Genomic DNA, 22,500 nt, shown 5'->3' with positions numbered 1-22,500 from the left:
TTCTGTGGGTCTTGGTCGCTCACAAGGTCTTCAACCAAACCAACAATTTCGCCCCAAGTTGTGGCAAAAGCAGTGTTTTCATTTCGTATTTCATATACAATTTCCTGTGAGAGAAAATAATCATGTATTAATTAAGTGATTTAATTATTAAATGATTTTCTGCTTAAATCAAACTTTGTAAATAGGAAAATAAAATCTTACCTCAATAGATAAGAGGTTTGAATCCAGTTCATCAACTTGAAGGTTTAGTTCCATAGAAGTAGTAGAACTCCAAGGAACACCAGTCATCCCACTCAAGCTCAGCACAGCAGTCCATTCTCAGTAAAAGTAAAAATATGTTTAAAATGGAGTCTGGGTTTGAAGTTTTTATAGAGAAAGACTGGTGGGTGTGGTTTCCTTTTTCAAAATGGAGAATTCTCTGCTGTTGAAATTTCTAAAACATAACATTCTAGAATTTTCTGGTGAATTATTTTGAAAATCGATGAACAGGAAATGATGCAAGAGTATGTGGTCCTCACAAAAGAGGGCGGGGCGTAGAAAAGTGGGCGGGGCTTAGTAAAACTGAGCGGAGCTTAAGGTAAGTGGAACATGAACAGTGGGCGTGGCTTAAAGTGGGCGGAGCTTAGGAAAAAGTGGGCGTGGCTTATGCCAAAAATAATCTGCAACTCAGGAGGTGGTCAAACAAGAGCATTGAGAGAAGTTTATCATTTTATTTCTGCTCAACAAAGATATTTAGACCAAGAACTAAGTTCTAAAATAATATTTGTGAATATACTCGATGGTGATGAATGTAATCGGAAAATTCATTTATTACCTGAAGTAGAACATGATCAAATATTCATTGGCTCACTCTTTAAATGGAGTAAGTAATGGGGGAGAGATCGATCTCTTCTTTTGACCCCATGGGCCGAGAGTCAGAGGGGGGAGAGAAAATCATTCTCCTCTTTTGACTTGATGGGCCTTGAGCAACAAAGCTTCCCCTATTAATTTGTATGAGGTTTTTTTGTGCCCTGAGACAGTCTCAATTTAACATGAGATTGTATGGCAGAAAATCATTCTCTTTTTGTCCTGATGGGTCTCGAGTCAGAGAGGGGGGGTGGAGGAATTAGACTCCTGTTTAGGGGTTTTCGGGGATCAATTCAAAGAGTTTTTCCCCTTCACCCCATTCATTTGCATGGTTGCCTTAGAAACCCCATATATCTACGACTTGCATGTAAAAGGGTCTAAGTTGTCTTAAGGGTGTAATGTTGAAAGGGTCTAAGTGGTTCAAAGGGTCCATTGGGGGTCGATAGTGATCTTGACGGATCTTAAGGGGTCCAAAGATCTAAAGGGTATTTTCTAATCGTAGTTCAGGTCAAAGTAATTTTAAGGGGTCTAAAGTGCCGAAATAGGGTCTAAAGGGTATAGGGGTCTTCGGGTCCAAAGGGTATGTTCCAACAGTAGTTATAGGCCAAAGGGGTCCATAGGATTGAAGGAGTCTAAAGTGTCTAAAGATCAAAAAGGTTTCAGGGTCAAGGGGTCTAAGTGGCTAAAAGGGTGTAAGGGATTGAAAGGGTCAAACAGGGGCTTTAAAACTTTTTTTTTGGATACATAGTCGAGCCTCGTGAAAGAGCGAGTACATTGAAAGGACCAGGATGTAACGGACAAAACCAGGATGGAAAACATGGATGCATGGGATGGACAAGATGGAAACAGAGGATGGATGAGATGGATGAGATGGAAGAGGATGTGGAAGTTGATTCCAAAGGCAGGAAAAAAGAACAAATGAGTGGAGGTGAGCAGTCATCCTGGATTTAGTTCGTGTGAACTCAGATGCTCCTTTCCCCAGGTCGGACGAGAAGACCGCTCAGAATGCAACTGTTTAATCAGGATACACACATGTGGACAAGAGAATAACCCAAATTCATGTTGTTCCCTTCTGTCTAAGCGTGGCTTGCTCTGGTTATATACATAGTGGGGTCAGCCCGTGCTAACAGCGCATGCGAGATTATCATCAAAGGGATGGGAGGCGGTGGATTGGGTGTTCGCAGAAAGAGAAGTGACATGTATGGAAAAATTTGATTTACGCAAGCCTTGCTGAGCCATTTTCCTGAAACCAAGCTGCTGAGCCCTGATCAATCATACCAAGGCCACAGCTGTTGCAAGACCATTAGCCAGCCGTTAGCACTTAACTCAGCGTTGTCTACCATCACCACAATCCCTTCTCTTGTTCAGAGAAAGCTAGAAATGAAATAAACTGAAATGAAATAGCTTTAACAAAAGAACAACCTTGGATGCATCAATAAACTCAAACACATCAAGACAAACAAAAAATTATTTCACTCAATTATCACCCGTTCTTCTTCCTTCTCCCTTGGCCTCATAACCCAATGAGTTCTAGATGGAGTGAGGGCCCATCACCTCCTCCCCCGGCCGGTCTCCCTCATTGGCTATGGTGTCGGGATGAATGAAGAAGAGGGGGTCAGAATTCAGGATTCTATCATCATTAGCTGCTGAATTTCAGACTCCTCTTCATTCTCCAGGAGCAACTTGAACTCGTTCATGATACTTTGTAAGTTATCTCGCACTTTTGATGCGGAGCGTGAGGGACCGGGTCAGGTGCATGCAATTTTCCACATGCAGGGTCAATAACATCAAATTTGTTATTGGGACGGGGGTCTTGTTGCGGGTCTTGCTCGTCTTCATCCTCCATTGCGTCTCTCCCTTCAAGTTTGCGTCGTTCCATCTGCGGACTCGGGACTGGGGAGAAACACTTCCGCAGCAATTTGGTTAGCAATGCTTTCATGACAGCCACGCATATAATTAAGACTATGAAGACACCTAATCCAACCAGGATCCATTTCCCTATGGAGGATCCCCACGAGCTCAACCAACTAGTTATTCTAAAATTTTCCCGACTTTCTCAATCCCTCCTTAATTTATCGCTAGTCGCTCTTCACCTGTCGATTGAGGACTGGCCCCTTCCTTTGGGTCTGGTATCCATGTACAACATTTGTCTTCTATCACCCCACAAACCCCTCCCTTTTCGGCCAGCACCATGTCCATCACCCGGTGTTGCATTACCATCGTTCGCAGTTCCACCACAGTGTTTCTAAACTCTTGGTCTGCCGCTGCGGTATCATTTGCCACATTTTCAAGGGCCTGCACTACCTTTTCAATCCGATAGCCATTAATCACTATCCACACTGCAGGGAAGAACAACCCCATTGCCTTTTCCCACCCATTGCCGTACAGAGTGGTCTGTCCATCTTCATCCCACAGTGCCCTTTTCTTTCTACATCCACCTCCCCATTTTTCATGCAACGTTACCTCTGGTATGATTGAGGCCAAATAGAAGGTCTCCCCCACCCCCCAATCTGGAGGTAAATATGGATAGGCTTTATCCCCACAGATGAACATGGTCCCATGTGGGGGTATCAATGACTGCTGCAAGCATAACAAATCATCTTTTCCCCCTTTTGAAGAGGAGGTTATTGCAGTTATTCCCATATCGTTACTGGATATTCTTATTCTTACAATGGTTGGGGCCATGAAGTTTCCTGCCTTCCTTCCCGGCATGACAAACTTGCATTTTGATTTTCCCATCATCACTTTCCCTATGCCATCCAGGCAGAAAATTCCCTTCCGGGGATTCACCCATACTGGTTTCACTCAAGTTGGATTCTCTATGGCTGGGGTATATGCAAATTCCTGATTGTACACACTATCCTTATTTACTCCCACCCTTTCTATTCTTGTCGTGATGTATGCGTTGCCGAAGGGGGTTTGAGCATAAATCGTTCCACGCAAGGGGTAGAGCACCCATCCTTATTCCCAAGGTAGTACCTTCAGCATCCGGATGCAGGACCAGCAATTGGATCGGTTCTGTAGCAGGGCCACCTCGCGGGCCACCCCTCAATTGGTAGTATTTGAATTATTCGATTTACGTATTTCTGCATGGTCCTCGGGTTTTAGCGGCCTGTATCCTTTTATGTGGACCACCAGGTTATACGTCTGGCCTATGCAGTGTTTTGGGCCACAGCTGTTGTGTCTCACCTCATACCTTAATCTCTGAGATGCCAACCTCTGATCATATATTCTGGTCATCAAGCCCTTATCTTTAGTGACTCACACGTACCCTGTCGCTTGGTTATTTCTCTCACTCCATTGATTTGTCTTTATTAGGTGCAACACAGTTTCCAGGCGCCTGAACTCCATTGATCCCATCGAACTTCCCCCCCCCCCACTGAAAATAGTTTGGACCCCACTTTCCAGAGACCCTCTTTGTGCTAAAACACGGGATCTCCACCAATTGCCCATTATTCGCCGTAATTTCGCTGGGAATAAGACGTAATAAAGAAGCTTTGTTCACAGGCTTCCAATTTTCCACGTCAACACCCTTCTGATATCTCTTCCACTCGAATAGTGCTCTCTTCAGGCACCGAGTCTCTCTCGGGCTCCACCGATCACGAGGCGTTCGTGCTTTACCTATTCTCCCAAGATAGCAGGTGCCATACCAAGTACCAGGAAGTGCAGGGTATGCCCTGCTTCCGCATATCTAATACATCCCTCGAGGTGCCATCTGAGGTGCAACCATTGAAAAAGCTGTGAAGTCAATTTCCCATGAGTGACAAGATGAGTGACCCGTGGGCCCCACCGGATTTCCGCACGAATGTTTGCCATCAGGGGGGTCGGAGAAACATTTATGAGTATTTACAAACGGAACTCCATAACTGAGGACCTGATGGGCCCCTATTTGTAAGACACAAAAACCTGTTTTCCCGACTGGCAGATAGCGGCCTATTGGGTCTTCTACCTGGTAGGAAATATAATGGTTCCTTTTCAGTACATATGTACCCCAGGTTCCTCCCAATCCCTAATCATTTGTTTTCGCAATGCTTCAAAAGCCCCGTCCCAATACCGTTGCCTTGCCTATCTTAGTCTATCTGTATTAGTAATTACGGCACACATCTCTCCCCCTTCAATGGGAAATGCGTTTCCCCAGGGTTTTGATCTTCCCTCCTTAACAATCATGAGTATCATCCCTGCCAGTAATGGCCACAGTTTCGTTCTGTGTCTCGGGGTCTCCATCAGTCTCAGGGAGGGGTGTCGGGTACTCACCCTTTTTGCAGTGGCTGGCATGCACCCACACTGTCTTTCCTTCGCACTTGACAGCAGTGTGGGTAGTCAACAGTACCTGGTGTGGACCGGTCCACTGGGGCTGTCGGAAGTTCTTCCTCTGGAAGTTCTTGACGTACACGTAGTCGTCTCCTGGCTCAAACGGTTGTCGCTGGTTTGCCACTGGTTCCGGGAGGGCTTCCTTCTCCTGTGAATGAAATTCTTTAACAATTCTCATTCATTGCATGCAAAAGTTGAGTACACCATCATCCATGGCATGTCTGTTAAGGAACTGTCCCCTTTCCGGAGCAGTTACTTGAACTCTCATTGGCTTACCCATGATGATCTCATGCGGAGAGAGACCACTTTTTTGCTTACGACGGATCTCATGGCCATTAGTGCCAGCAGCAGTGTGTCAGCCAATTTCAACCCGTGTCATTGCAGATTTCTGTCGGCGGTTTTTAAGAGTGCCGTTTTCTCTCTCCACCACCCCTGCTGACTGGGGGTGGTATGCACAATGAAAGGTTTGCTTTATTTGAAGTGCCTTACATGTCTCCTTTGTGAGTTCTGCCATAAAATGCGTTCCCTGTTCACTGGATATTCTGCAAGGAATGCCGAATCTGCACACAAAATCCGTCACAAGGTGTTTCACCAGCGAAGTCGTGTCAAATCGGCAGCATGGGTACGCCTCGACCAATTTTGAAAACATGTCCACCACTACCAGCACATATTTGAATTGGTTACACAGAATCGTATGAATGAAATAAATCTGTAAGTGAACGAATGGACCCCACGGCAGCGGGTGACCCGCCTTCGCCTGTTGTTTGGTTGACGGTCGTACATTGTGTTTCATGCATGTCGTGCATCGTTTGCAGAAGTTGTCGGCTACTAACCCCACTCCGCTTATTGGCCAAGATTGGAGGATTTATTTTGCAACCTTTACCTTTGCGTAATGCCCTCAGTTGTGGGAGATTCTCATGAGCCATGGCAGAATAGCTTTGGGGGTAACCACTTTCCCTTCTCTGCTTCCCCAAAGTTGTTCCTTTTCTTCATGTCTCTGGTGCTTCCATGCTTCTTTTTCTTCGTCAATAGCCACCTGTTGTATTTTCTTCCAAATCTGGTGGCTTACTCTGGTTATGCATCTGGAGAAGGAATATGCCTTCTGGTGGCCTGGAAGCCAATTCCTTTGCTGCTTGATTGGCTCGCGCATTCCCTGCTGCCACCATCGGGTCCTGGTGGTGCTTTTGTCCCTTGCACTTTATGATAGCCAGGGCTGCTGGTTTTTGAATGGCAGTGAGCAGGTGTGCCACCAGAGGTCTGTTTTTAATAGGGATACCTGCGGATGTGAGGAAACCTCTCTTCTGCCAGATTTTGCCCGAAACATGTGCAACCCCCCCTAAGCGTAGGCCAAATCTGGATGCACCGTTAGGGTTCGAGCCTGCACTAAATCGAATGAGTGCTGTTAATTCTGCTTGTTGGGACGAGAGTCCTGGTAGGCTGCTTGCTTCTACGGTTCCCCAATCGTCGCAGATAGCACAACTGGATCGGTGTAAGTGGTCACTTCAGCGGCTGGAGGACCCGTCAACGTTGTAAACCAAGTCACCGTTTTGTAGGGGTGTGTCCTTTAGATAAGTGCGAGAGGTGGTGGCCACCTCCATGGTGGCTCGGCAGTCGTGTGGTTCTCCATCAACACGAATGGGAAGTAGTGAGGCCAGGTTGAGGGAATTGCATCTCTTGATAGTGATGTTTACCGTTGTTGGCAATGTCAACTCGCGCATGACTCCTCGGTCCACGGAAATGTCCTGGGTTTTGGATTGCAGGATCAGGGTGCTGATGTGGTGAGGTGCCTGAACAACTAAGTTGGAGCCCATTACCAGGTTAGCCGATTTTTTTTCACTGCGTAGACAGCTGCTGTGACTCCTCTGATGCATGAGGGCCTTTGAGGGGGCCCCCTGGGCCACTGCATCCAACTTGTTGCTGCAGTAAGCTCGAGGGCATGCTTTTGCCTCCATGTTTCTGGGTTAGGATGGCTTGTGCAAATCCATCCCTTTCGTGAACAAATAGTGTGAAAGTCTTTGAATAGTCTCTGAGGCAAAGAGCGGGGACTTGGATCAGCACCACATTCAATTTTCTGAAAACTTCAGTTAATTCGGCAATGCACTCGATGAGGGATGGGGCGCTGTCCTTCAAGGCCTCCTATGGGGTCATGCCAGTATGGCATCGTCGGGCATCCAAGTCTGACAATATCCCATGATTCCCAAGAACCGGCGTAGGGCTCGCTTCGATGTGGGCCAAGGAATTTCACAGATGGTCTGGACCCTTTTGTCCATCAGCACCTGTTCCCCCTTCTTCAAGGTGTGTCCCAGGTAGGTCACTTCAAGTTGGCAGAACTGCAACTTTTCCTGATTTACTTTATGGCCGTTCTCTGCCAGTGCTGTCAGCAAGGTGATAGAATCTTCCCTGCATGCAGAGATAGTTGGGGAGCGTACGAGGAGATCATCCACATACTGCACCATTACGGAGCTGTTCTTGAACTTTACGTCCGCGAGATCTTTGAGAAGTGCTTGAGAAAACAGGGTAGGGCTGTCCACAAATCCGTGGGAAAACACCATGTCCTCCAGGGTTTGTGCATAATGAACCTCCCCCAATAGATGATTGGTAATGATACATCGAACATGGGGAGGAACAGTTCACGATTATCCTCGTGTATGTCAACAAAAACACCCTCCGCGATCACTGCACTGGATATCCCAATTGACACATAAAAACCCTACCTAAAAGGTTGCAGGGCGATCGCTCAGTTAATAGGAAGGAAAGCATGGCCTCCAGGGGGCCACATTGGACTGTTAATTTTTGGCTCACTGGCATGTTCTCCACTTCCCCAGACACACCCACTATCTTAATTCTACCCTCTGAAGGGGGGAAGTTATGTTCGTTCACAGTTTTTTAAGTTGACTGAGTGGCCCCGGTGTCGACCAATAATTTAAAACGTTGTCCATTATCACGCATTTGAATCATCAGTTCGTCTCAGGGGGTCTTTGGTCAACAATGGAAGAATCCGAAGCGGCTCGGTCGCATCCTGTCAATACGGTCGTGGATTTTCCCCACCTTCTCGGTGTTGTCTGGGCGGCGTGGGTTCCCTCGTAATCCCCTTCATCGCCGTTGTTGCCTCTCTTGGCAGCGATCCATCTACTCGTAGGGACATTCTCGGCGCCAATGGCCTGGCTCGCCGCAATTGAAACAAACCTGTTCTGATGTTATGCATGCCTGCTGCTTTCCTTGATTTGTCGCCGCTTCCCACCCACCTCTAGAGCGGTCGGCCGGGACTCTTTCCCCAGAGGTGTTTGGCCAAAATGGTGGGGGTAAGAAAGAAGCGGCTTGGGGAGTGAAGGGGTATGGGGGGGGGAGCCTCAGCCTTTGGATGAGGCTGGGCATTATTTGCTACCATTTCAAAAGCCTTCTGTTTCACCCAACCTTCTCGTTAGGTGTTTTCAAACTGGGATCTTCAGCACTGCACAGCGCTGTTCATATTGGCATCTATAGTCTCAGTTTCTCATCCCAGCCGTGCTACCTTTAGCCGCATGCGGATATCTGGCTACAGACCTTCCACAAATCAACTAACTGACAGAGCTTCCGGGATATTTCACACTGCTCCAACCCCCCCCACCCCACCCCCCCCACAGTTGCTATCAATATGTTTATGCGCTCGAGGAAGTCTTCCGGGTCCTCACCCTTTTTCTGGGTCGCCCTTAAAATGTCCGGCCAGTCCTGACCGGTCCGAGCTATTTGGGTCATTAGAACCTGGAGTATGGCTCCCAGGTATTGATCAAAAGCATCCAAAGTGTTCTCGGTGGTTCATCAGGCCACCCTGTGGCAAGCTTCGTCTTTCGCCAATTTTTTTGTGAAAATATTCTATCCATCATTAATCCTACATCTCGATGGGTGGGTTGATGAGTCATACAAAAATTTGTCACTCGTCGAACTACTTCAGTTGGGTTATCCATATACTTTTGTATTTCAGTGGCCAAGTTACTCAAATCAGTTTCATTCCATGCTCGGTACATGTAGGTGGCGGGGGAACCTAGCCCCTCCAGTGTATGCATAATCACAGGTGCCATAACCAGTGTGACCACTCCTTGGCTTTTTTCACAAGATCTTGGCTATTCATTGTTCACCTTGGCGTCTTGGTTTTCTATAGGTTTTCTTGGCGAATAGGTTTTCTATTATCATCGCTTTTCCGAAACCTTGTGAATTCTTGGCTTTTTTCATTGGCTCACCTTGGCATTTATGAAAATGAGGAGTGGTCACACTGGCCATAACAATTTTGGGGGTCTCTGCTTGCCCGCTTGGATTCATTCCCTTTAATTGGGCCGATAACAGTTCATAATAGCCAGGTGGGGGTGATGGGAGAGGGGTAGGAGTTAAAGACTTAACCTACTTCACTTGCATCTGCTGCTGAGCTAATACCCCAGATATTTTACTCTGAGCCTTTTCCAACCCATCTTTGAGGCTAGCATGTTTAGATTCAGCTTCTCGCTGAGAACATTCCTCGAGCCACAATCCCAGGGCCTTCCAACTGGGCCCTGTTCTATTTTTATCCTTAAGCATCAATTAACACTTAAGGTTTTCCAACCTACTCCTTTGCCATGTTCCCTCTAACGGGAAAGCCGTGCGGTGTCCCTTCGTCAATTCTGCCCACTTAGCACAATGTTCTTTCGCTCTGATCCCCTCCTTTTTTACATGAAGGCGGCTGGAGACCCCTCTGGGGGAATTCGGGGTTAGCCGATGATCCATTCCTGTTTCCCATATTCCTTATTTCATGCTGCCGGCGCCTGGCTCGACAGATACCGCTCTACTTAACACCCATACACTTAATCCAAAAATTTGACTGGTCTGAAGAAACAGTTTTATTATTTATTCATCATGACTATTTTTGGTTCAGGCTCATGCAAACGATTGAGGAAGGGGATCCTGCTCACCTCCAACAGCGACAGTAAAACGGCCCTACGAGAGAAGAAGGTCTCTCAGCTGTGTCCCTATCCAGGGTGGTTGTAGGCGCCTTAGGCGGTTGCTGTCCCTGCTCGAGGTTCACCAGTCCTCCACCAATCATTGATGAGCCCCTGATCGCTGCGCCAATTGTGAACTTGGTCACTCCTCTCCCAAGGTAGGACTTGGAGACCACTCAGAATACCACCCCCCTTTGGATACACACATGTGGACAAGAGAATCACCCAAATTCATGTGATCTCCATCTGTCTAAGCGTGGCTTGCTCTCTGGTTATATACATAGTGGGGTACAGCCCACGCTAACAGCGCAGGGGAGATTATCATAAAAGGGGTGGGAGGAGGTGCTTTGGGTTTTCGCAGAAACGGAAGTGACATGTATACAAAGATTTGATTTACGCAAGCATTGCTGAGCCATTTCCCCGAAACCAAGCTGCGAAGTCCTGATCACTCGCACCAAGGCCGCAGCTGTTGCAAGAACATTAGCCAGCCGTCAGCACTTGTTAACTCAGCCTTGTCCACCATCACCACGGTAGTTTCACTAGAAAGTGGTTGATGGTGGACTGTGTGAGCCCTGTAGAAACCTGGGAGGGACAAAGCACAGAAAGAGCAGAGGGTGTAAGATCAGAAAGTAGGTGGTGGAAGACAGACACTACCAACCTGTCTGTGATGGCGAAGTGATAAGCCATAAACTCAGCTTCATTGCAGGAGATTCCAATAATCTTGAAGGCCTTGTTTTCCATGATGTCAAGCAAAGCAAGATGTGAGGCAGGGGAGCCAGTCCAGAGGGGAGATTAGGACTCCATCAAGCTGCGGATGAAGGCCTTGCTGGTGGATCGGAGTTCAGGTGTGCCAAGGAAGGACTTTATATGACGGAGGATGCCCAATCAGCACCTGGCTTTGGAGGCCAACGAAGAAATGTGGTTTGCCCAAGAAATATCATGGCTGATAATGAGACCTAGGAGTTTGATTAACTGAACTTCCTCAAGATGATTGTAAAGAAAGTAGATAGGATGAGACGGTCATTTCAGAGAGAGAGAAAGTGAGAGAGATATTTATCAGAATTGAAAGACATATTCCAAATGTTTGACCAGCTTATGATTTTGTTTCAAGGTTTGAAGAGATGGAAAATACTGCAGCCTGTCTGTCTGAAGGATGAGAGGTGCCACAGCAGAGGGTGGAGTCATCAGCAAATAGAGAAGGAGGATTTTCCAGAGTCAGAGAGATCATTGATGAAGATCAGAAATAGGACTGGGCCTGGAAGAAAACAGCTAAACGAGTAATTCCATTGGGACCATGCTCTTTGCAGAGCCTTGGTGCTGCCTTGCAGTCTCCTTGGCTATTGGGCACAATCCTGGATCTGTGGTCACTCCGACGCAGGATACCAGCAAGCTGGTACTCATTTTGCCAACCTTGGAAGGATGGCAGGCTGAGTCAATCCCACCTGGTATGAATTCAACAGCAGGCAGGATTTGAACTCAGGACTCTAGGATCCCAAGCCCACCACCCTAACGATTAAGACAACACCAGGCAAATAAAACGAGTCATGGAGACAAAAAGGACACATAATTTTCAAAGTTGCGACCAGAGGAGCGGCAAGAGTTGGCCTTGAACAACAGGAAGACAAATTCAACAAAGACAGCATAAACAAGAAAAAGAGAAATCCGAGATTGTAGACCCTCGCCAGGAGTTGTTTTGAGTAGTGTATTTTGTGTGGCGTTCATGTAGTTTTGTGTAGTGTATTTTTTGTGGTATTTGTATACTGGTGTGTTATGTAATTAATAAGAGACAGAACTAGAACTGCTACTTTATAACTGCTGGTAGTGATGACCGGGTACCAAGACGTACCGCTTTTATGCAACACCGCTTTGTTCGGACACCTCACCCTGACCCATGATGTCTTTTATTATTATTCAATTGAATTCAGAATGGGATTAAAATAAATTCAATTCAAATCAAATGGAAGAGCAAATAGGAACAGTCCTGCATTGGAGTAATCAGAAGGAACCCGATCAAGCAAAATGAAAAGATGAAGTCATCAGGAGGAACCTGGATAGGATTCGCATTTCAGCTGCTATGACTCCACCCTGAAACCCATCCAGGTAACAGCCAAGTGAGCCTTATTCAGAAAAACCCCCCCCAAAAAATCACAGATCAAAAAATTAAATAATTCTGGCTGCCAGACTATATGTCCAACCAATTTGAAGTTCAAAACCTGTATTCCCCATCATGACTAGATCACAATAATGAAGTTTTACATCGATTGATTAAGCCGTTCCAGAGAAAACATTATTTAATATTTTCTTCAATCCAATATGGCTGCCAAACCATGTTACCTATTAATTATTTCTTAACACACTTGTACAAACATGGCTTGGGGAACAATTGTGTGAAGTTTCTCTTCGATTTGTCCAGCCATTCTGCAGAAGAAGATTTTTTTTAATGGTTTGAGGGTAAATCGAAAATGGCTGCCAAACCATGTGACCAATGACATCATAAGTAATACGTTTTTCTTCCTTATGGACAGGCGGTCATACGTGTAAAGTTTCACCTCAATTTGTTCAGCCACTTCAGAGAAGAGGATTTTTGAAGGTTTTTTATATATTTTTTAACAATATGGCTGCCGAATCACGTGACCGATGACGTCATCTTTTTTTTTTTTTTTCTGTGGACCATTTTATCCCCAGACGACTCAAAATTTTCATACTGATTGGATGTGGCATTTTAATATGCAATTATGACATCAAAATGAGGGCACCTATGACATCATAAAAAAATTACATTCCACAATCACATGTGAGTCATTCCACCTCATATCACCGGAGGCCTCCCAGTTGACCCCCTCAGATTTACTTTAAACTTTCATAAAATAGTTCCCTGGTATCAAAATGAAGCTGCGTAAAAATTTAGGACCATAGATGCAGTCAACTCTGAGATATTGAGGGTTGAAAATGTGGTTGTGACCCTATTTTTATGGTCGTTGCGAGCATCACAAAATGAACGGGTACTTTTAAACTCCCACAACTTTTTAAATATTAATGCTAGAGCCTTGAAATTTTCAGAGATTATTCTTCTATAACTAGTCTGTAAGAAACAAACATAAAACGGAATATAGCTCTATTAATTTTTATGACCTGATCAGTTGAAATCCAGAAAAAAAAATGTTGGTTTTGTATGAAGACCCAACTTTGAGACCCCATATATTTTTATTGACCCATCCCAGAAGCTTGAAAATTTTTCAGGTAATAACTGTATGGTAGTAGTATTCAAATACATGTTTACTTTTCTTAATCAGTCATATATAATACAGTCATGATCCCTCAAAAATTGAAAATTTTCATTTTTCCCTGAAATTCAGGTGAGGATTGCAAATATATGACAAGGTATACCACTTCAAATTGTTCACCATTGGAAAGAGCATATTCAAGTTAACTTAAGCCTAACATTTCCATGTGGTATAATGTTTCTATGAATATTTTAATAAATATTTGAATAAATGATGTTCTGCCAGTGTTGTGCACGTTGTGTGTGCTATTTAATGAACAGTCCTTTTACATGTAGTACATATGTGTAGTACATGTATATACAATGTACATACATATTATCTGCTATTAGGATACCATGAACACAATACTTTGAAATTTGAATTTGTAATTCTTTGTTTCTCATTTGTGAATAGCAAGAGCTTAACTCATCTGGCTGGGGCTAAAAATAGAACTCAGGAATAGTGGCTGATCTGCTGATGTCAGCAGTGTATATAGTGTTGCGAATTCGCACCCGCCGGCGTGTGAACGGCCACGCAACTCGAATCGCGGCACGTCGCCCACCGGACGGACAATTCAGTCGTGACCCTCTCGGAACAACGCCGGGAGCGAGTCACGGGTGGGGGTTTAACCTCACCACGATCGTGCCAAATGCCCACCCGCGCAGGATAGGGTCGCTCGCTAGGGTTGGGATAGGGATAGGGTTGGTTCAAAATAAAGATAGAACAGAAAAAATGGCTAACTCAAAGCGTCGCAGCCCGGATGAATCACATAAATTCCCTCTATACAACGGGTTTGGGCTAACTACACATGTACCTATGAAGATATCTCACCTGAGGGTCCTTTATGGTGTAATGCGAATTTCCACAGCCGTAACAATAGTTACATTCAAGGGAGGACATTTGTTGGGTTCCTTTGGTCCATGTGATGAAAGTTATTGATGCTCCCCTAACGTCAACTGGGAGGCAGTATAAGCTCGCACCTTACTTGGAAAAGCAGATCAAGGACCTATTCAAATCATTTACGTGAAATGTTTTATTACATTGTAATTGCAGTATGTGATATATTTTTGTATTATTGATTTGAATCATAGAACTCATCATTCATGATTACCATGGTGCCCATGCACACCATGCACACACTTCATGTATTCACGACTGTGTTAACAACAGTTTTTTTAAAAAATTGAAAATATATATATTTTAAATATACCACTTTGATATTTGACACTTTTGTAAACTTGAATATGCACTTTCCAATGGTGAACAATTTGAAGTGGTATACCTTGTCATATATTTGCAATCCTCACCTGAATTTCGGGGAAAATGAAAATTTTCAATTTTTGATGGATCATGACTGTATTATATATGACTGATTAAGAAAAGTAAACATGTATTTGAAAACTACTACCATACAGTTATTACATGAAAAAATTTCAAGCTTCTGGGATTGGTCAATAAAAATATATGGGGTCTCAAAGTTGGGTCTTCATACAAAACCAACATTTTTTTTTTCTGGATTTCAACTGATCAGGTCATAAAATTTAATCGAGGTATACTCAGTTTTATGCTTGTTTCTTACAGAGCAGTTATCGAAGAATAATCTCTGAAAATTTCAAGGCTCTAGCATTAATATTTAAAAAGTTGTGGGAGTTTAAAAGCAGCCGTTCATTTTGTGATGCTCGCAATGACCATAAATATAGGGCCACAACCACATTTTCAACCCTCAATATCTCGGAGTTGACCACATGTATGGACCTAAAATTTTACGCAGATTCATTTTGATACCTGGGAACTATTTTATGAAAGTTTAAAGTAAATCTGAGGGGGTCAACTGGGAACATTTTCTTAAATTTGGTGATTTCAGATGGAATGACTCATGTGCCAAGTGTCAATTTTTTCTTTGGTGCGGTTTGAGAGATAGAGGTGCAAATTTTTCCCGTTTTCAAATATGGCTGCCGCACCACGTGACCTATGACATCATAATTATAATTACAACATTCTACATGAGTAGTCTCACCAATGGTGAAAATTTCGTCTCAATCTGACAAGCGGTTGTGGAGAAAAACACGAAGGTTCTGTGCAGACAAACACAAATAAACAAACGGACCCAAATACAATTCCCTCTCTTTTGGTTAAGGTAATAAGGTAGGATTTAACAAGGAATATTGGACAAGATTTAACATATACACATGGACGAAGATGTAACAGAATAAAAACATAGGGGCAATTCCTCTGGGCACTCACTTGGTCCGGGCTGGAAAAGATAAATAGGAACCACTGGTAGGCATGGATGACCCACTAAATATGTAACGGAGAAGAAAGTAAATCCCTATTGATTTTTTTTTGAATGCCTTGAACAAACTTTGGTGCATCACAGGTGATAAATGTGGTCAAGTTTCATCGGAATTGCATGTGTAGTTTCTGAGAAGAAAGCAAACACCTATTTTGGGGGGCAACCCCCCATCTTCCGAGACATATTGCTTGCTTTCGATATGGTCTGGCATCATCCTACTCACCAAACTCTCTTTCTTTGGTGTCCAAGGATATCTCCACGCATGGCTTGCAGACTTCCTCTCCTGTCGCAACCAACGTGTGGCCCTTCATGGAGTTCTCTCATCCCCTCTTCTTGTCCAGGCTGGAGTTCCTCAAGGCAGTGTTCTGAGCCCTGTGCTTTTTATGGTTTTCATCAATGATCTCTATGACTCTGGAAAATCCTCTTTACCTCTTTACTGATGACCCCACCCTCTGCTGTACCATCTGTCAACCTTCAGATCAGCAAGCAGCAGCCCCTTCACTCTCTGCAGATCTGTATAAAATCACAAGTTGGTCCAACACTTGAAACAGGTCTTTCAAGCCTGACATATCTCACACTCTCACTATGTCTCTCTGAAAGGACCGTTTGGAACCCCCACCATCTACTTTCTCAACAATCCTCTTGAAGAAGGCGTTTCATTCAAGCTTCTGGGTCTCACTATCTGCCATGATATTTCCTGTGAAATCCACATTTCCAAACTGGCCTCCAAAGCTTGTCACCGACTGGGCATCCTCCATTGTGCAAAGTCCTTCCTTGGCATTCGTGAGCTCCTGACCACATACAAAGCTCTCATCCACAGCATGATGGAGTTCTACTCTTCCTTCTGGGCTGGTGCTCCCATCTCTTACCTTTCTCGGCTTCACGCTGTGGCAACCAAGCCATTTAGGATCATTGGTATCTCCCGTGATGAGGCTGAATCTTTGGGTCTCTCACTCCCATTCTCTCACTGCAGGCAGGTCAGTGGCCTTTTTGTCTAATACCGTCTCCTTTCCGGCCTCACCCCCTCCTGTCTGTGATATGGCCACCCCTCCCCCCTCCATGTTTCTGCAGGGCTCATCAAGAATCGCTGCTCACCTTCTCTCTTTAATTCCCCTATTTTCCTGCCATTGGAACAAACTCCCTCACTCTTTTCAACCCCATTCTTCCCTCTAGGTCGTCAGAACAGCTGTTCACCACCATCTCTTGTCTTCCTCCATCCAAAACCATGATCTTTTCTAACCCCGTTAATCCACCCCAAACCCACCTCCTTCAAATTCCCTGCGTCCTACCTGAAAGTACCTGTAATGTCCATCTTGTTTACCCTGTGTACTCCACCCCTTCCCTCTCCCTTCCACAGATCGACTGTCTCTGTTCCCCACTGTTTTGTACTTCCCTCTCCCGCCCATCTTGTCTCCTGTTCCACTTGTTGTTTGTTCTGTGTGTTAGCTCTTATACGAACTTCGACATTGTATACAAATAAACAAACAAAAAATAAAAACCCCTGTCGACCCCTGTAGGGCCAGATTTTCTTTTTTTCTAAATGCCATGAACAAACTGGTACATACACGGTGATGGATGTTGTGGTAAAGTTTCACCAAAATCATATGTGTAGTTTCAGAGAAGAAGTTGCAAGTATGTATGGACGGACGGACGGATGGATGGACGGACGGACGGACAACGTGCCATCGCATAAGCTCCCTGGAACTACGTTCCAGGTGAGCTAAAAACACAATAATCCGGTTCAGAAAACAGCTTTAATGAGGTAGATAGGGCAGCTGCAGATTCGAACAACATGTGCAAAAATCATTGAACCAGAAGTGATCAACTTTGAGTGATCAAGCCCCCCTTTGGAGTCCTAATGTTTGAAATAGATTGTGGCCCTTGTCACCTATAATATAAAGTCCAGTTTTTAAATATTTCCCAGAACCCCATTAAGAACATGAGAAGGGAGTCAAATATATTATTTATTGCAAAGTGAAAACGTGGAAAGTGTTCCGAGATTTATTTTTAGCTCACTTGGAACGTAATTCCAGGGAGCTTATGGGACGACGGATGATGCGTCGTCCATCTGTCCATCCACAGATATTTGCAAATCCTTCTCTGAAACTACAATTACGATTTCGATGAAACTTTACCGCAATGTTCAGCACCGCGCATGTACCAAAGTTTGTTCATGGCATTAAAAAAAAAATCGTGCCATAAAGGGGTCTTACCAGGGTGTTTCCCCCCAAACATGCATTTGCTTTCTTCTCAGAAACTATCAACACAATTCCAATGAAACTTGGCCACCACCTTCATCATCTGTCACGTACCAAAGTTTGTTCACGACATGAAAAAAAATTGGGGTCCAAGGTGTTGTGCATGGGGTTGCCCCACAAAATATGTAGTTGCTTTCTTCTGAGAAACTGCACACACAATTCTAATGAAATTTGACCACCACCTTCATCATTGTGATGTGCCAAAGTTTGTTCACAGCATTCAAAAATAAATCCATCGGTATTTATTTTGTTCTTCATTACATATTTTGAGGGTCATCCATGCCTACCAGTTGGTCCCTGGTTATCTTATTCAGCTGCTTCCAGGTGAGCGCTCAGGTATATTGCCCCGATGTTTGAATGCAGATTTGAGTCAACATGCTTCGACTTTGCATTCTGCCTCTGGTGATAGATCAGAGTTTAGGACCAGCTTTTGTGTGGAAACCAATATGTGAGCTTTAAAACCAAGGTTAGCTCAGGATTATGGTTGAGGTCGAAGACCTGAGTTAGTCGATGCAAGTTATTGTGAGACCGTTTTCAACGTTTTGGACCTGTAAGAGTTGGTGTGGGATGATGGTCGAACATTTTAGTTTTAGGGCTGGGCTCAGTATAGGATAGGACCCAGGAGGATCACATTTCTGACCTTTGAGCTGGTTTAGTGTGTGATCGTTTTCTTATTTTATTTCAATCTTTGATCAACAATGAGGTTGGTTTTAGTTTTTGTTTAGTCTTAGAATGGATTGTGAATGTTAATCGGAGTTGTATGATGTTGGTTCCATTTTATATCAGGCAATGATAAGTAAACTTTTGAGGTCGTGGATGTGAATGAACAGACATGAACTTTAATTGTGACAAATGCACGTTCATTAACAAGTTCATAAACAATGGCTGTGTTTTCGTCTCAGTTTATCCCTCTCGTTCTTCAAACGACATGAGTCACCTGGAGAGCCCGAAGGGAAAGAACAAGCAGAATTTGAAACCCAACAAGTCCCATCACCTCCTGGTTCTGGTTTGTCTATAACAATGCTCTTGTGATTTGTTATCATTTCACTGATGATCGAGTTGGGAAAACTCTGTAAAGCCCTCTGTTTCAATAATTACAATAATCATTTGCAGAATTCTTCCCGTTAAAATTGTATCGTAAAATATATCTGAATGAGTGAGATTGTCGAATTGGAGAAGGCTTCAGGGCGTTGGGGAGTGGAGTCGATGGTCGAGTTGATTTGGAAGTTGTGGAATAGACAGAAGTTACCGGATGATTGGAAGATGAGCATAATTTCAATTTTGAAACACAAAGGGGATATCATGGACTGTGGAAACGATATAGGAATCAAATTGATTGGGGGAACATGCAATGAAGGTACTGGAGAGGATTGTAGATCAACGGTTCAGGGAGATTGTAAAAATATATGAGGTGTAGTCCAGATTCATGCCAGGAAGGGGAACAGTGGATGCAATTTTCATTGTGAGACAGATCCAGGAAAATATGCTTGAAGGAAATAAGAAGCTGTTCTACACATTCATAGATCGGGAGAAGGTCTTTGATAAGATCTCACGAGAAGTGGTGTATTGGTGTTTGAGGAGGAATGCCATGTACACTTACTCACAGCCCCCACTGGCTCGCTTACAAAGCACACTACCAGATATCCAGCACATTATGCCGAAACACCACCCTGAGAACCTGGAAAGAAGAAAACTGGAAGTCTGTGAACTGGGAAATGTTCACATAATCGCTCACGTGCATCCATATAATACTAGAACAGGCCAGTTGTGATGTAAGAAGGTGCAAAACCACCATGATGATGGAGTGGCTTTATCCTGACAACCCGAAAAAACTCCATACTTTGGCATTTGGCTGGAAATGAATTGTGAATTGGATCTAAAAGTGGTTGCAGCTTGGATCTCGAGTATTGGGCTTGAGGAAGTTTGTGGACCATGATTGAAATCTCCTGAGACAGTCTTCTTTTAGTTGCAAGTTGGTGCAATGGAATTTCACACTAATTGTTGGTTTGATGTGCCTTTGTTTTTCTACTGAAATGGAAAACCTCAACCGCATTGATTGAGTGTCAAAAATATTTAAGTATGCATGTATGTAGTACACTGCTGTGAACTACTACATGCACACGTTAACTGCTGTCCAAAAGTCTGACATTTTGCAGTTTCTACTCTGATGTGTAAGGAAACTAAAAATTTGTGTTCAATGCAAATACACCTTTTTTGTTTTTAATACAAGGTCTAAGGCTCATAATTGAGCTGGTGCTCACACACAAGGACATACAGACGAGACGAACACTTAACACAGCCACCGAGCTTGGGGGAAGTGCCGTCTCTTCCTGGGATACTCTGAGTACCAGCAACATCACAACAATGGCACCACTTTTCTCATCATACCCAGCAGCGCATTTTCTCAGGACAGGAGGAATTTACTCCTCTCCATGGATGCCAACCAATGGGGATTATCTATGCTCTATCCTATTAAATGCTGAGCATCAAGCAAGGAAGCAGCATGTCCCATTTTTGAAGTCTTTGGTATGACTCGGCAGGGGTTTGAACCACCAACCTCCCAGATGATTGGAGCGGATGCTTTAACCATTACACCACCCGGTCTGGTCAATAAAATCTTTTTCAAGCAAAGTAATTTATAAACAATATACCTTGAGCTAAACGAATTCAAAATATGTCCACCCTTTTCCTTAAAAAAACATTGAAATACTTCTAGGGACACTTTAAAATAATTTTATTGTGAACTCTTGTGGAATGGTGTTCCACGCTTTTTCCAAGACCTTCCAAAGATGATCTAATTTTCTGGGATTAAGTTCTAATTTGTGGATTGGGTTCGTGCAGAAGTGCTTTGAATGCGGATCACTGACAAAGCTCCGCTCAGCTCTCCCTGTCAGAAGATTGGCTGTGGTTGTGCTTTGAGGCGTCGATTTGTGCTACATTATCTCGGCGAATGTGTAGAGGTTTTTCTCATACCCTCCGGGCAGCATGACGAACGTCGAAGACCGTGCAATCATAAAACTGGTGTCGGAAGTGTGATTTGAACCCAAGGGAAACTGTGCCCCCCCCCCCACAATAATTTTTTTAATTATTTGAATCTGGTTTCATTTTGATTGATTTTTTTCTTTTGAATGAGGATCACTTGGCTGTGCCTGGACGGGTTTGAGGGGAGAGAAGTAGCAGCTGAATCCTCTCCAGTTTCCTTGTGATGACTCCATCTTTGCTTTTTGCTTGTTTGGGTTCGTTCTGATAACTCCAATCGAGTAATGTACCTATTTGGTCTTCCATTTCATTTGAATTGGTTTTATTTTTATCACATTCTGAATTCAATTGAATAATAATGTTTTTTTTTAATGCCATGGGTCAGGGTCAGGTGTCCTGTCAAAGCAGTGTTGCAGCAAAGCAAGACATCGAGGTTCCCGGTCATCACTGTCAGGTCAGGTATGAGAGCATGTGCTGGAGCAGTGCGTCGCTGTGCCCACTTTCCGCCAATAATCCAGTGCCCTCCGTCTGGCCATCTCCCAAGCAGATGCCTGGCCCATCCTCATTTCCTTGAGATGCTGATAAACCTGCTGCCAACCACAAGGCACTTGGTTAGCCCAATGGCCCCCTCCACTCACAAGGCTCCCTTGCTGAGAGAATCTCTTGAGCAGTATCAACGTTAAGAAAACAAGCCACATGTCCATGTAGCCGCAGCTGACGCTCACGGACTATGCAGGTAACAAATCTCATTTGAGTCTCCCTCAGGAACCGCTCATTGGACACAGTGTGACTAGCGATAGCCAAGGATTCTCCAAAGAGATCTGGTACCAAAGGAATTAAGTATCCATCTCAGATTTCTGATCAGAGTCCAAGTGTTAAATCCGTAGAGCAAAGTTGGAAGCACCAATAACCTGAAGACTCGGACTTTTGTCGTCCTGCACAGGTACTGACGGCGCCACACTCCATGATCCAGTGAATACATGACTCCACAGGCCACACCTAGACGTCTGATGACCTCTGTCTCATAGCCAGCAGAGACGTGAATATCACAGCCAAGGTAAGCGAATCTCTCTGTGACATCAACATCCTCACCAGAAATAGGTACAGACAAAATAGCAGCATCCAAGATGTGAATGAAAGCCTAGATCTTGGTTTTGACAGAGGAAAACCATAATCCCAGCGGCTCCAACTCCTCATTCAGCATATCGAGTGCCCCGAAAAGGAACTCCAGAGTCTCTGTAAAGATGACTGCATCATTGGTGAAATCAATGTCAGAGATCTTGACATTCCCAAACGACGCACCACAACTTGACCTCTTCAACATCCTCCCCAGTATCCAGTCCAAACAAGTGCTTATAGTTGTGGTAGACAGTCCACACCCCTGACGAACTCCAGGAACAATTGGAAATAAGTCGGAGATGGTATCACCACATCTCACAGCACACTCAATACCAGAGTATAGTTCAGACATCAGGTTGATCAGTTCTGCTGGCACCCCATGAAAACTAAAAATCCTCCAGAGGGCATCCCGATTCACTGAATGTAACGCTTTGCAGAGATAAACATAGGCAACAAGCAGTCCCTGCTGAAACTCTCATCTGCGT

At 44.3% G+C, this 22,500-nt stretch overlaps 2 protein-coding genes across 6 annotated transcripts in view; one reads left to right on the top strand and one right to left on the bottom strand.

Annotated features, from left to right (window-relative positions):
• LOC147033990 (equilibrative nucleobase transporter 1-like) overlaps positions 1-22,500 on the top strand; it is a 230,534-nt gene that overhangs the window by 115,093 nt on the left and 92,941 nt on the right. For all 5 annotated transcript variants that reach the window (XM_085874544.1, XM_085874563.1, XM_085874554.1 and 2 more), the window contains one exon: positions 18,820-18,923. In XM_085874544.1, the coding sequence (XP_085730670.1) occupies positions 18,820-18,923 (104 nt within the window). The remainder of the gene's footprint in view (positions 1-18,819; positions 18,924-22,500) is intronic.
• On the bottom strand, positions 2,754-4,118 carry LOC147033991 (endogenous retrovirus group PABLB member 1 Env polyprotein-like). Its single transcript, XM_085885398.1, has one exon. It carries the CDS (start codon positions 3,586-3,588, stop codon positions 2,914-2,916), a length of 675 nt encoding a protein of 224 aa, XP_085741524.1. The 5' UTR covers positions 3,589-4,118; the 3' UTR covers positions 2,754-2,913.

The sequence above is a fragment of the Eptatretus burgeri genome, chromosome 1 (assembly GCF_056783735.1).
Source record: "Eptatretus burgeri isolate ZD-2024b chromosome 1, Ebu_testis_v1, whole genome shotgun sequence".
Classification (NCBI taxonomy): domain Eukaryota; kingdom Metazoa; phylum Chordata; class Myxini; order Myxiniformes; family Myxinidae; genus Eptatretus; species Eptatretus burgeri.
Note: the sequence above shows the minus strand (reverse complement) of the source record. Positions and strands in the feature narration are given on the sequence as shown.

Bases quoted from the DNA above. Each gene is read 5' to 3' on its own strand.
- LOC147033991 (XM_085885398.1), bottom strand. From the start codon at position 3,588: ATGATGGGAAAATCAAAATGCAAGTTTGTCATGCCGGGAAGGAAGGCA.